This window comes from Coregonus clupeaformis, chromosome 11 (genome assembly GCF_020615455.1).
Source record: "Coregonus clupeaformis isolate EN_2021a chromosome 11, ASM2061545v1, whole genome shotgun sequence".
In the NCBI taxonomy this organism is placed as follows: domain Eukaryota; kingdom Metazoa; phylum Chordata; class Actinopteri; order Salmoniformes; family Salmonidae; genus Coregonus; species Coregonus clupeaformis.
In genome coordinates this window covers 39,080,695-39,093,309 of record NC_059202.1, presented here as the reverse complement: position 1 = coordinate 39,093,309, position 12,615 = coordinate 39,080,695, and the positions used below count along the sequence as shown (strand labels likewise).

Genomic DNA, 12,615 nt, shown 5'->3' with positions numbered 1-12,615 from the left:
AAGGACTCTCAGGCCATGAGAAACAAGATTCTCTGGTCTGATGAAAATTCAACAAAGCTGTTTTTACTTAGTCATTATGGGGTATTGTGTGTAGATTGATGGTGGGGGGGACAATGTAATCCATTTTAGAATAAGGCTGTAATGTAACAAAATGTGGAAAAAGTTGAGTGGTCTGAATGCACTGTAAATATGTATTCTGTATGATGGTGTGTATAGATATTAAGGACAGTACATTAATAGAAAAGGTGTGTACAGCAGTAGTTATACTGAACAAAAATGTAAACGCAACATGTAAAGTATTGGTCCCATGTTTCATGAGCTGAAATAAAAGATCCCAGAAATGTTCCATACACACAAAAAGCTTATTTCTCAAAAATGCTGTGCAGAAATTTATTTACATCCCTGTTAGTGAGCATTTCTCCTTTGCCAAGATAATCCATCCACCTGACAGGTATGGCATATCAAGTAGCTGATCAAACAGCATGATCTTTACACAGGTGCACCTTGTGCTGGGGATAATAAAAGGCCACTATAAAATGTGCAGTTTTGCCACACAACACAATGCCACAGATGTCTCAAGTTTTGAGGGGAGCGTGCAATTGGCATGCTGACTGCAGGAATGTCTATCAGAGCTGTTGCCAGATAATTGAATGTTCATTTCTCCACCATAAGCCACCTCCAATGTCATTTTAGAGAATGTGGCATTACGTCCAACCGGCATCACAACCGCAGACCACGTTTAACCACGCAAGCCCAGGACCACCACATCCAGCTTCTTCACCTATGGGATCGTCTGAGACCAGCCACCCGGACAGCTGATGAAACTGTGGGTTTGCACAACCGAAGAATTTCTACACAAACTGTCAGAAACCGTCTCAGGGAAGCTCATCTGCGTGCTCGTCATCCTCACCAGTGTCTTGACCAGACTGCAGTTCGGCATCGTAACCGTCTTCAGTGGGCAAATGCTCACCTTCGATGGCCACTGGCACGCTGGAGAAGTTTGCTCTTCACGGATGAATCCCGGTTTCAACTGTACCGGGCAGATGGCGAGGGGTTTGCTGATGTCAACGTTGTGAACAGAGTGCCCCATGGTGCCAGTGGGTTTATGGTATGGGCAGGCATAAGCTACGGACAACAAAAACAATTGCATTTTACCGATGTCAATTTCAATGCACAGAGATACCGTGATGAGATCTTGAGGCCCATTGTAGTGCCATTCATCCGCCACCATCACCTCATGTTTCAGCATGATAATGCACGGCCGTCGCAAGGATCTTTACACAATTCCTGGAAGCTGAAAATGTCCCAGTTCTTCCATGGCCTGCATACTAACCAGACATGTCACCCATTGAGCATGTTTGGGATGCTCTGGATAGACGTGTACGACAGCGTGTTCCAGTGCCCGCCAATATCCAACAACTTCGCACAGCCATTGAAGAGGGACAACATTCCACAGGTGACGATTAACATCCTGATGAAGTCTATGCAAAGGAGATGTGTCGAGCTGCATGAGGCAAATGGTGTTCACACCAGATACTAACTGGTTTTCTGATCCACAGATGCGTATCTGTATTCCCAGTCATGTGAAATCCATAGATTAGAGCCTAGTGAATGTATTTAAATTGTCTGATTTCCTTATATGAACTGTAACTCAACATTGTTGCATGTTGCGTTTATATTTTTGTTCAGTGTACACAGGGCAGCAGTCTCTAAAGTGCAGGGTTGAGTACCAGGTGGAAGCCGGCTAGTAACAGTGACTAAAGTTCAGGGCAGGATACTGGGCGGAGGCCGGCTAGTGGTGACTATTTTACAGTCTGATGGCCTGTAGATAGAAGCTGTTTCTCAGTCTCTCGGTCCCAGCTTTGATGCAGCTGTACTGTCTCTGCCTTCTAGATGGTAGTGGGGTGAACAGGCCGTGGCTCGGGTGGCTGAGGTCCTTCCTGTGACACCAGGTGCTGTAGATGTCCTGGAGGGCAGGCAGTGTGCCCCTGGTGATGTGTTAGGCTCTGGAGAGCCCTGCGATAGCCCGAAAGGATGCTCTCAATGGTGCATGTGTAGAAGTTTATGAGGGTCTTAGGGGCCAAGACAAATTTCTTCAGCCTCTCTATGTGGATGGACTATTTCAGGTTGTCAGTGATGTGCACTCCGAGGAAGTTGAAGCTTTTCACCCTCTCCACTGCGGCCCCGTCGATGTGGATGGGGGCATGTTTCCTCTGCTGTCACCTGAAGTCCACGATCAGCTCCTTCGTTTTGTTGACGTTGAGGGAGAGGTTATTTTCCGGGCACCACTCCGTCAGGGCCCTAACCTCCTCCCTGTAGGTGCTGGTGCAAATGGCACTTTAGTCTATTTATTTGTCTCATCCCATCTCCTCTAGTGCTTTCGACCTTTTCTTTCTCTTAAAACCCAGTGGTACATTCTTAAAATCTGACTCTGGTAATTCGACCAAAACATCCCACTATTTTGCTTTATCTTGGAATGCATACTTTCACCTTTACTGTATCTGCACACATTGTAGCTCTACTCTAGTTGTTTGAGCATAAAACCTTTCATACTCATAAATGCATGCTCTTCAACCGAACGCTGCTTGCACCCGCCCACCCGACTAGAATCACTACTCTCGGCGGGTCTGACCTAGAGTATGTGGACAACTACAAATACCTAGGTGTCTGGTTAGACTGTAAACTCTCCTTCCAGACTCACATTAAGCATCTCCAATCAAAAGTTACATCAAGAATTGGCTTCCGATTTCGCAACAACGCCTCCTTCACTCATGCTGCCAAACATGCCCTCGTAAAACTGACTATCCTACCGATCCTTGACTTCGGCGATGTCATTTACAAAATAGCCTCCAACACTCTACTCAGCAAATTGGATGTAGTCTATCACAGTGCCATCTGTTTTGTCACCAAAGCCCTATATACTACCCACCATTGTGACCTGTACGCTCTTGTTGGCTGGCCCTCACTACATATTCGTCGCCAAACCCACTGGCTCCAGGTCATCTACACTGCTCAAAAAAATAAAGGGAACACTGAAATAACACATCCTAGATCTGAATGAATGAAATAATCTTACGAAATACTTTTTTCTTTACATAGTTGAATGTGCTGACAACAAAATCACACACAAATTATCAATGGAAATCAAATGTATCAACCCATGGAGGTCTGGATTTGGAGTCACCCTCAAAATTAAAGTGGAAAACCACACTACAGGCTGATCCAACTTTGATGTAATGTCCTTAAAACAAGTCAAAATCAGGCTCAGTAGTGTGTGTGGCCTCCATGTGCCTGTATGACCTCCCTACAACGCCTGGGCATGCTCCTGATGAGGTGGCGGATGGTCTCCTGAGGGATCTGCTCCCAGACCTGGACTAAAGCATCCACCAACTCCTGGACAGTCTGTGGTGCAACGTGGCGTTGGTGGAGGGAGCGAGACATGATGTCCCGGATGTGCTCAATTGGATTCAGGTCTGGGGAACGGGCGGGCCAGTCCATAGCATCAATGCCTTCCTCTTGCAGGAACTGCTGACACACTCCAGCCACATGAGGTCTAGCATTGTCTTGCATTAGGAGGAACCCAGGGCCAACCGCACCAGCATATGGTCTCACAAGGGGTCTGAGGATCTCATCTCGGTACCTAATGGCAGTCAGGCTACCTCTGGCGAGCACATGGAGGGCTGTGCGGCCCCCCAAATAAATGCCACCCCACACCATGACTGACCCACCGCCAAACCGGTCATGCTGGAGGATGTTGCAGGCAGCAGAACATTCTCCACGGCATCTCCAGACTCTGTCACGTCTGTCACGTGTTCAGTGTGAACCTGCTTTCATCTGTGAAGAGCACAGGGCGCCAGTGGCGAATTTGCCAATCTTGGTGTTCTCTGGCAAATGCCAAATGTCCTGCACGGTGTTGGGCTGTAAGCACAACCCCCACCTGTGGACGTCGAGCCCTCATACCACCCTCATGGAGTTTGTTTCTGACCGTTTGAGCAGACACATGAACATTTGTGGCCTGCTGGAGGTCATTTTGCAGGGCTCTGACAGTGCTCCTCCTGCTCCTCCTTGCACAAAGGCGGAGGTAGCAGTCCTGCTGCTGGGTTGTTGCCCTCCTACGGCCTCCTCCACGTCTCCTGATGTACTGGCCTGTCTCCTGGTAGCGCCTCCATGCTCTGGACACTACGCTGACAGACACAGCAAACCTTCTTGCCACAGCTCACATTGATGTGCCATCCTGGATGAGCTGCACTACCTGAGCCACTTGTGTGGGTTGTAGACTCCGTCTCATGCTACCACTAGAGTGAAAGCACCGCCAGCATTCAAAAGTGACCAAAACATCAGCCAGGAAGCATAGGAACTGAGAAGTGGTCTGTGGTCACCACCTGCAAAACCAGTCCTTTATTGGGGGTGTCTTGCTAATTGCCTATAATTTCCACCTGTTGTCTATTCCATTTGCACAACAGCATGTGAAATGTATTGTCAATCAGTGTTGCTTCCTAAGTGGACAGTTTGATTTCACAGAAGTGTGATTGACTTGGAGTTACATTGTGTTGTTTAAGTGTTCCCTTTATTTTTTTGAGCAGTGTATAAATCACTGCTAGGCAAATCCCTGTCTTACCTTATGTCACGGATTCAGCCAAGGCTGCCCCTCCTCCTTCTTGCTCGGGCAGGCTTCGGCGTTCGTCGTCCCCGAGTACTAGCTGCTACCGATCTATGTTTCTGTGTTTGACTTGTTTGGTCTTTATTGTGTACACCTGTTTCCCATTATGTTGTATTGTCTTCCCTATATAACCCTCTGTCTTTCATTGTGTGTTGTGTGTGATTGTATTCGTCATCGGCAGTAGTTCGTGTGCGGGTTGTTTTCCTCCCTGTGTGGAGGTTGTTTATACTCTGGTTACTTTCGAGTAAAGTACGTTTCCAGTAAGCTCTGTGTCCTGCGTTTGACTTCGCCTACCGCATTCACTGATGCTCTGACACCTTAGCTCACTGGTCACCATAGCAACACCCACCCGTAGTCTGCCATTCCTTCCAGTTCTCTGCTGCCAATGACTGGAACGAACTGCAAAAATCTCTGAAGTTGGAGACTCTTATCTCCCTCACTAACTTTAAGCGTCAGTTGTCAGACCAGCTTACGATCACTGCACCTGTACACAGCCATTCTGAAATTAGCCCACCCAACTACCTCATCCCCATATTGTTATTTATTTTGCTAATTTGCACCCCAGTATCTCTATTTGCACATCATCTTTTGCACATCTATCATTCCAGTGTTAATACGAAATTGTAACTATTTTGCACTATGGCCTATTTATTGCCTTACCTCCATAACTTACTACATTTGCACACACTGTATATATATTTTCTGTTTGTATTTTTGACTTTATGTTTTGTTTACCCCATATGTAACTCTGTGTTGTTGTTTTTATTGCACTGCTTTGCTTTATCTTGGCCAGGTCGCAGTTGTAAATGAGAACTTGTTCTCAACTGGCTTACCTGGTTAAATAAAGGTGAAATAAATAAATAAATAAATAAAAATAAATCCTCCCAGAAGTAAACAACCTTAAATACTGATGGAGCCTCGCAGCCTTTCTTCCAGCTAAATATGCTCCTGATCAGCCAGTCAGTGGTGTGTAATGTAGCAGAAACATGCCTGATGAGGTCATGCAGACAGGGTTTTCATAGGGCCCTGTATGACTTTCATAGTCCTGAAAGAGAGACAGACAGAGGGCTGGGAAACACATTATTTTGCTGGCTACTGCCATTAAACGCCAACGGCATGAGAGTGGAAACTGGAACGGCTGTCAAACAGTGTCAGATTGGTCTCTCTTTCTTTCTCGGTGTCTCTATCTCTCACTCTCTTCATCATTTCTCTCTCTCTCTCTCTTTCTTTCTTAACACTGAGATTCCCACACTGTGTCTTCCGGTGGATTGTCTTTGTTGATGTGACCTTGAGCTCATCCAAGGCAAAGGACCAATGGTATCCATTACCTTGAGAGAGCCACGGTACCAACCTGTTTAACATGATGTGTGTGTGACCCCAGAGAGATCATTGAGCGGCAGCACCTTCAGAGCCTGTCAGTCTGGACTGGAGTCAAAGCCAATAGTTGATTGGTCTTCTCTGGTTTCCTCTCTCTCAGCACTGGGCTGGCAGCTGCAGGATCTATTGTAGCTTAGCCCCTCATAGGATCACTTTCCCTTTGTCTCAGAGCTGCAGCTATACCAGTATAAAGCATGGCAGAGTGTCAGAGACGGACCTTGGTTCAAATACTATTTGAAGTATTTCAAATCCTTTGAGCGTTTGCTTTAGTCTGTCTGTAATACCATTGGTTCCATTGTGCCAGGCAAGCTCAATCAAGCTAAATCAAGCCCAGATAAAGTACCAGTATTTGAAAACATAACAACCCAAGTATGTCTCAGAGCTGCTGCCCATATATTATAAAGTATGGCTGAGTGTCATAGAGGAAGGTTGTTATTATTATTACAGCACAGTGTTGATATCCCGCTGTGTCAGGTTCTATTATGGTATATTCTGATTGGATAAAGGACTCAATCATTGCATCTGTGGAAACGCTGTGATTGGTTTCCATAGATTCCCAGGTGCCTTATATAAGGCTTGTCTGATTTTAGTTATTGGTCTATGTAGGGTGTAGCCTACTCTGTAGCTCAGTTGGTAGAGCATGGTGTTTGCAAAGCCAGGGTTGTGGGTTCGATTCCCACGGGGGGGCAGTATGAAAATGTATTCACTCGCTAACTGTAAGTCGCTCTGGATAAGAGTGTCTGCTAAATGACTCAAATGTAAAAATGTGTTGCTCCCTTTTCTCTCTCACTCTCTCCTGTGCAAGGGATTTGATCTTGATTGTATCTTGGATCGTTGACTTTGCTCTCCTGTTATTCTCTCTCATCCCTCCCTCCCTCCCTCCTTTCCCCTCGTCCTCCTCTTCCTCCTCCCCCATCCTCCTCCTCCCACCCTCTCTCCCTCTTTCCATCTCTCCAGCAGGTTACTAAAAGTAGAACAGTGCGGTCCTCAGGACGTCAGTAACCACGTTACCCAGAATCACCGACCGGTCCTAACCCGACCAGAGATCCAGAACAACGAGCGGAACCGAGCCGAGGCTGAGCGGGAACGGGAACGTTACACCGTCACTGCTGTAACCATGGTAACCTCCACCCCCACCGAGGAGGAGGAGGACAGGAAGCAGTGTGACGCGGAGCGCTACGGGTTCCAGAAGGAAGGGGCGGAGAGAGACCGGCCGCTCACTAAGATCAACAGCATCAAGCTACAGCCGGACCAGGCAGCAGCTGTTGCTGCTAACATCAGAGATGGATCCCTACGACAGGCAGACACACCAGACGGGCTCTACAGAGCCCCACAGGTGAACACAAGATATACTTAAGATGTGACTGACCCTGATATTTACTATATGATACTGTATGATTTACTATATGATACTGATCAAGACTGTTCCTGATGACTTAGGGCGTTTTCACACATACACTATATGTACAAAAGTATGTGGACACCCCTTCAAATGAGTGGATTTGGCTATTTCAGCCAGATCCGTTGCTGGCAGGTGTATAAAATCGAGCACACAACCATGTAATCTCCATAGACAAACGTTGGCAGTAGAATGGCCGTACTGAAGAGCTCAGTGACGTTCAACGTGGCACTGTCATAGGATGGCACCTTTCCAACAAGTCAGTTCGTAACATTTCTGCCCTACTAGCGCTGCCCCGGTCAACTGTAAGTGCTGGTATTGTCAAGTGGAAACGTCTAGGAGCAACAACGTCTCAGCCGCGAAGTGGTGGGCCACACACGCTCACAGAACGGGACCGGCAAGTGCTAAAGCACGTAGCGCGTAAAAATAGTCTGTCCTCAGTTGCAACACTCACTACCGAGTTCCAAACTGCCTCTGGAAGCAACATCAGCACAATAGCTGTTCGTCAGGAGCTTCATTAAATTATTTACCATGGCCGAGCAGCCGCACACAAGCCTAAGATCACCATGGGCAATGTCAAGTGTCGGCTGGAGGGGTGTAAAGCTCGCCGCCATTGGACTCTGGAGCAGTGCCAACTGTAAAGTTTGGTGGAGGAGGAATAATGGTCTGGGGCTGTTTTTCATGGTTCGGGCTAGGCCCCTTAGTTCCAGTGAATGGAAATCTTAACGCTACAGCGTCCAAATTTGTGGCAGCAGTTTGGGGAAGGCCCTTTCCTGTTTCAGCATGACTATGCCCCCGTGCACAAAGCGAGGTCCATACAGGAATGGTTTGTCGAGATCGGTGTGGAAGAACTTGGCTGGCCTGCACAGAGCCCTGACCTCAACCCCATCGAACACCTTTGGGATGAATTGGAATGCCGACTGCGAGCCAGGCCTAATCGCCCAACATCAGTGCCCGACCTCACTAATGCTCTTGTGGCTGAATGGAGGCAAGTCCCCGCAGCAATGTCCCAACATGGAAACCCTTCCCAGAAGAGTGGAGGCTGTTCCAAAGGGGGGACTAACTCCATATTAATGCCCATGATTTTGTAATGAGATGTTCGACGAGCAGGTGTCCACATACTTTTGGTCATGTGGTGTAGTTCTGAGCTATAGATTGAGTCAGACTTAGGTTATTAGTTACATTGTATTTTTTTCATTTGGTCCGGTTGGTTTCACATTCCCAAATGTTAAATGAACTAAAATGCCTAAACCAAACCATTTGTTCATGCAAGTAATTTGTTTATTGGGCAAGAAAGCTCAGATTAAATCCATCTATGATCATCAGGAAGCATCACTTGTGTGTCCCAATCATCTTATTACATTCACTTTGGTCTTCCAACAACATGCTGGAGGAAAACAGCGCAATAGGTGCTCTAACTGCGACGTGCATATTCTGTAGCCTATGTCCCCTGTATAGCTCTGTCTCCCCTAATCTGCATAGGATGCACTCATGAAGGCACTGCTACTCACAAAATGTTTCAAAGATATCAAGTTATGATCATGTGTAATCAAATGCTCACAGTCAAACAACCAATAATACTGCGAGCCTCTGGTTCTTTTCCTGTGTTTGTTCCGGACTGCGTTCACACCTGCAACGAACCGTACCACAGTACAAATGGAGATTGACCGAGACCACTCTTTTTGAGTGAACCACAGTGTGTCTTTTGGTGCTCTTCTGAGTGTGGATAATGTGTTCACACCAGTCCAAACTAACCGAACTAAGGGGGTAAACGCACCAGAGTTCGGAAAAAACGCTCCAAACCATTTTGGTGTGAAAGCCCCCTTAATTATATAAATTATATTGCTGTTGTTTCCTTTATTGATATACCCTATTTTATATAATTTTTATTAGTGGGAACATTGTTCATTGTAAATTGCAGCTGGAGTCTTTTATTGTAAATGTCAACCATTTTAGGGAGAGCTTGCTGTATTTCTGCAATGTGATCATAATCTTTTAACTTTGAACTCTAGGTGAATGGGTCCGGGGACCAGAGCCCAGGGGAGATGATGGCCCACCCCCAGCCCCACCAGACCCCCTCCATCCAGGGCAGCATGACCCCCACCACCCCTACCCCCCAGTACCCCCAGCAAGAGCCCAGGACCCTGACCAGGACCAGCTCCATGCAGCAGCTGGAACAGTGGGTCCGCACACAAAGAGTACGCAACCAGGACGACGACACTAGAAGGTGGGTGGGGGGGTGTATGTTCTTGGTGTCCCAAGATGTTATCTCAGAGAACTTGAAATGTGTATGTATTCCTGCACTGAACAAGGAATTATGGAACAGAAAGTCAATTCAGAACCCTATACAGTAAAAGACTGCATTAACTGCCTCAGTTCTTTATTTTTAAAATGACATATTTGTGATCACTACAAATAGTGGGCCGGAGTTGTTTTTCTTCATTTTTTACACATTCTTCACTTACCTGGTTAAATAAATAAAGGTTAAATAAATAAAATAAAATAAATAAGTAAACCTCTCAGATGCTTTTTCAGACCCACAAAATAGTGTGACAGCGTCCTCTCTCTGATCCAAACCCTATTAGAAATGTAAAGCCCTCTGTAGTTCAATACTTTTTGATTCCAGTCACACTGACCAGACCAGAAAATATATAGGCCTACCATTGATGCCAGATGTATGAGAGTCTGCTCCTGTCTTGAGTGCAGTAGATTAGGTTATTGTAGGACAGTCAATTGTGTATTGTTCTTTCTGGACTGTAAGAAAAATGTATCAATACAGTATTCTTCTTCTTATAGCCTGTATCATCTGATAGCAGAAGAAAGAGAGGGGGGAAAGTGAACTTGTCTTAGTCCTGTTAGAAATTCTGGATCACGCAGCAGCCCAGCATCTAGTGGCAGAAGCTGCCTGCCTGCCTGCCTGCCTGCCTGCCTGCCTGCCTGCCTGCCTGCCTGTCTGTCTGTCTGTCTGCCTGCCTGCCTGCCTGCCTGCCTGCCTGCCTGTCTGTCTGTCTGTCTGTCTGTCTGCCTGCCTGCCTGCCTGCCTGCATGCCTGCCTGCCTGCCTGCCTGCCTGCCTGTCTGTCTGTCTGTCTGTCTGTTTGTGTGTATGTACAGCGAGTCAGCAGGGATCCTGTTTTTCTCTCTCATCATTAGCTAGCAATCGGCGCCTTTAGCACAGTTCACAGTCTGAATAAGCTTTTTATTTTTACATAACACTGCAGTTTAAAGAGAATGCTTCGAGCACCTCTTTTTTTTTTTTTTTACAAAAATGACAATTATTATATTCATTATTTTAAGCCACACATATTTGGCATAAACTATGACATCTCCCTGAAACCAAGCAGGCAGCAGCATTTGCAAACTCTTCAGTTTAAAGTGCGTATTAAAGTGAGAATAGTCATTCCGCAATCTGAGATCATTGCAGGGTGTTTGGATTGCAGTATTTTGCTGAATCTGTACCTCGCGTCAAACAGAACAGAGATAGGACCTCATGAATCATGAATGGTAATGAGGTAAACCACAGAGCTGCAGAGGTAAACAATGACAGTACACTGGGCAGAGGACGAGAGACGGACTGACTAACCGACTGCTCATCTGGGCAGAGTGGTGTTCATTAGGCAACCAGCTGAATAAAATGGACTGAAACAGGGAGGAATTATCTGGACTCTGGTATAATAAGAAAAGCATTTTTTTTTCATTTTCTGTTTCAAAATCTTTTTTCTACTGTGCCCTACTGAACACAACCCAGGGCTTGCCCGCTTAATTGGGGGCAGAATGCTCAGCTTGACCCATCCAGCCAGATCCCTCAGAGCATCTCCCCCTCTTAATGTGGGCCATGGTCTGATTTCTCCATCCAGACAGCAGCCACTTAACTTTTCCTTGTTGTTCGCTCCAGCTGAACTTCTACTCCTCCAGCAGTGTGTGTTTGTTTGTGTGTGTGCTCTGTTTATCATTACTGGGCATAAATTGTCTCCATGCCTCACCCCACCCCGCTCCACCGCAGCAGTCACATTATACGTATGTCGTCTCACATGATGCTTCATTTCCCCTGGGTTCAGTAGCAGTCTCCAGTCTCTAGTTGCATTATCCAGCATCTCTAAGTGAAGGTAATAGGCTGCTCTCTGGCTGTCTCTTTTTCTCTATATCTGGCTCTCTCTCAGTCTGTATCTGCACTTTCTGACCCGACTCTGACCGTCCTTCGTAAGTGGAGCAGTTTAAAATATTGTTGGTTGGTGGAATAATCATATTTGGCTTAAGGGTGTTTCTTCTCTCTTCTTTCAAGCATGTCGTTGTGTGCCCTCGTATGCTCGCACACACACAAACACACCCACGTCTTCTTCTTCACACATCTCGCACACAATGGTGTGTTTATCATATCTGTTATGGCAGTTGACAAATTATTCAAATGAACAGTGGCTAATGGTTCATAGCACAGATGAACTCACCACAAGGTTGGACAAAAAATGTAATCTGGATTTCAGCTAGGAAAATGTGTCGTTAACAGTTTGTGTACGTGCTCACTCCAATAACAGAGCATCACTGCCATTAGATGCATCTCTGACTGTGATGTTGGCAGTCTGTTACTCTGTTAGATTCACACCCCCAGGATAGTAGTGAGATCTTTTACAATTAAAGCTGCTTGCTGTTAGCCTGTTCATAAAGTTTCATAGAGACAGAGGTTGCTAAGGAGAATAAGTATTTAACTCTTCATTGAGTGTATTTGAACTCCAGGGATTTTCTTCATCCTCTGCATACAGTGCATTCGGAAAGTATTCAGACCCCTTGACTTTTACGACTTTGTTACGTTACAGCCTTATTCTAAAATTGATTAAATTGTTTGTTTGTTTTTCTCATCAATCTACACACAATACCCCATAATGAAAAAGCAAAAACTGATTTTTAGAAATGTCTGCAAATGTATTCAAAAATAAAAAACTGAAATATCACAGTTATGTAAGTATTCAGACCCTTTACTCAGTACTTTGTTGAAGCACATTTGGCAGTGATTACAGCCTTGAGTCTTCTTGGGTATGACGCTACAAGCTTCGCACACCTGTATTTGGAGAGTTTCTCCCATTCTTCTCTGCAGATCCTCTCACGCTCTGTCAGGTTGGATGGGGAGTGTCGCTGCACAGCTTTTTTCAGGTCTCTACAGAGATGTTCGATCGGGTTCAAGTCCA

At 45.9% G+C, this 12,615-nt stretch overlaps 1 protein-coding gene across 1 annotated transcript in view; it reads left to right on the top strand.

The window, feature by feature from the left end:
- Positions 1 to 12,615, top strand: part of LOC121577187 (pleckstrin homology domain-containing family A member 5-like) — a 94,936-nt gene that overhangs the window by 42,034 nt on the left and 40,287 nt on the right. Inside the window, exons 7-8 of the mRNA XM_045223553.1 lie at positions 6,995 to 7,373; positions 9,449 to 9,663. Of these exons, the coding sequence (XP_045079488.1) occupies positions 6,995 to 7,373; positions 9,449 to 9,663 (594 nt within the window). The remainder of the gene's footprint in view (positions 1 to 6,994; positions 7,374 to 9,448; positions 9,664 to 12,615) is intronic.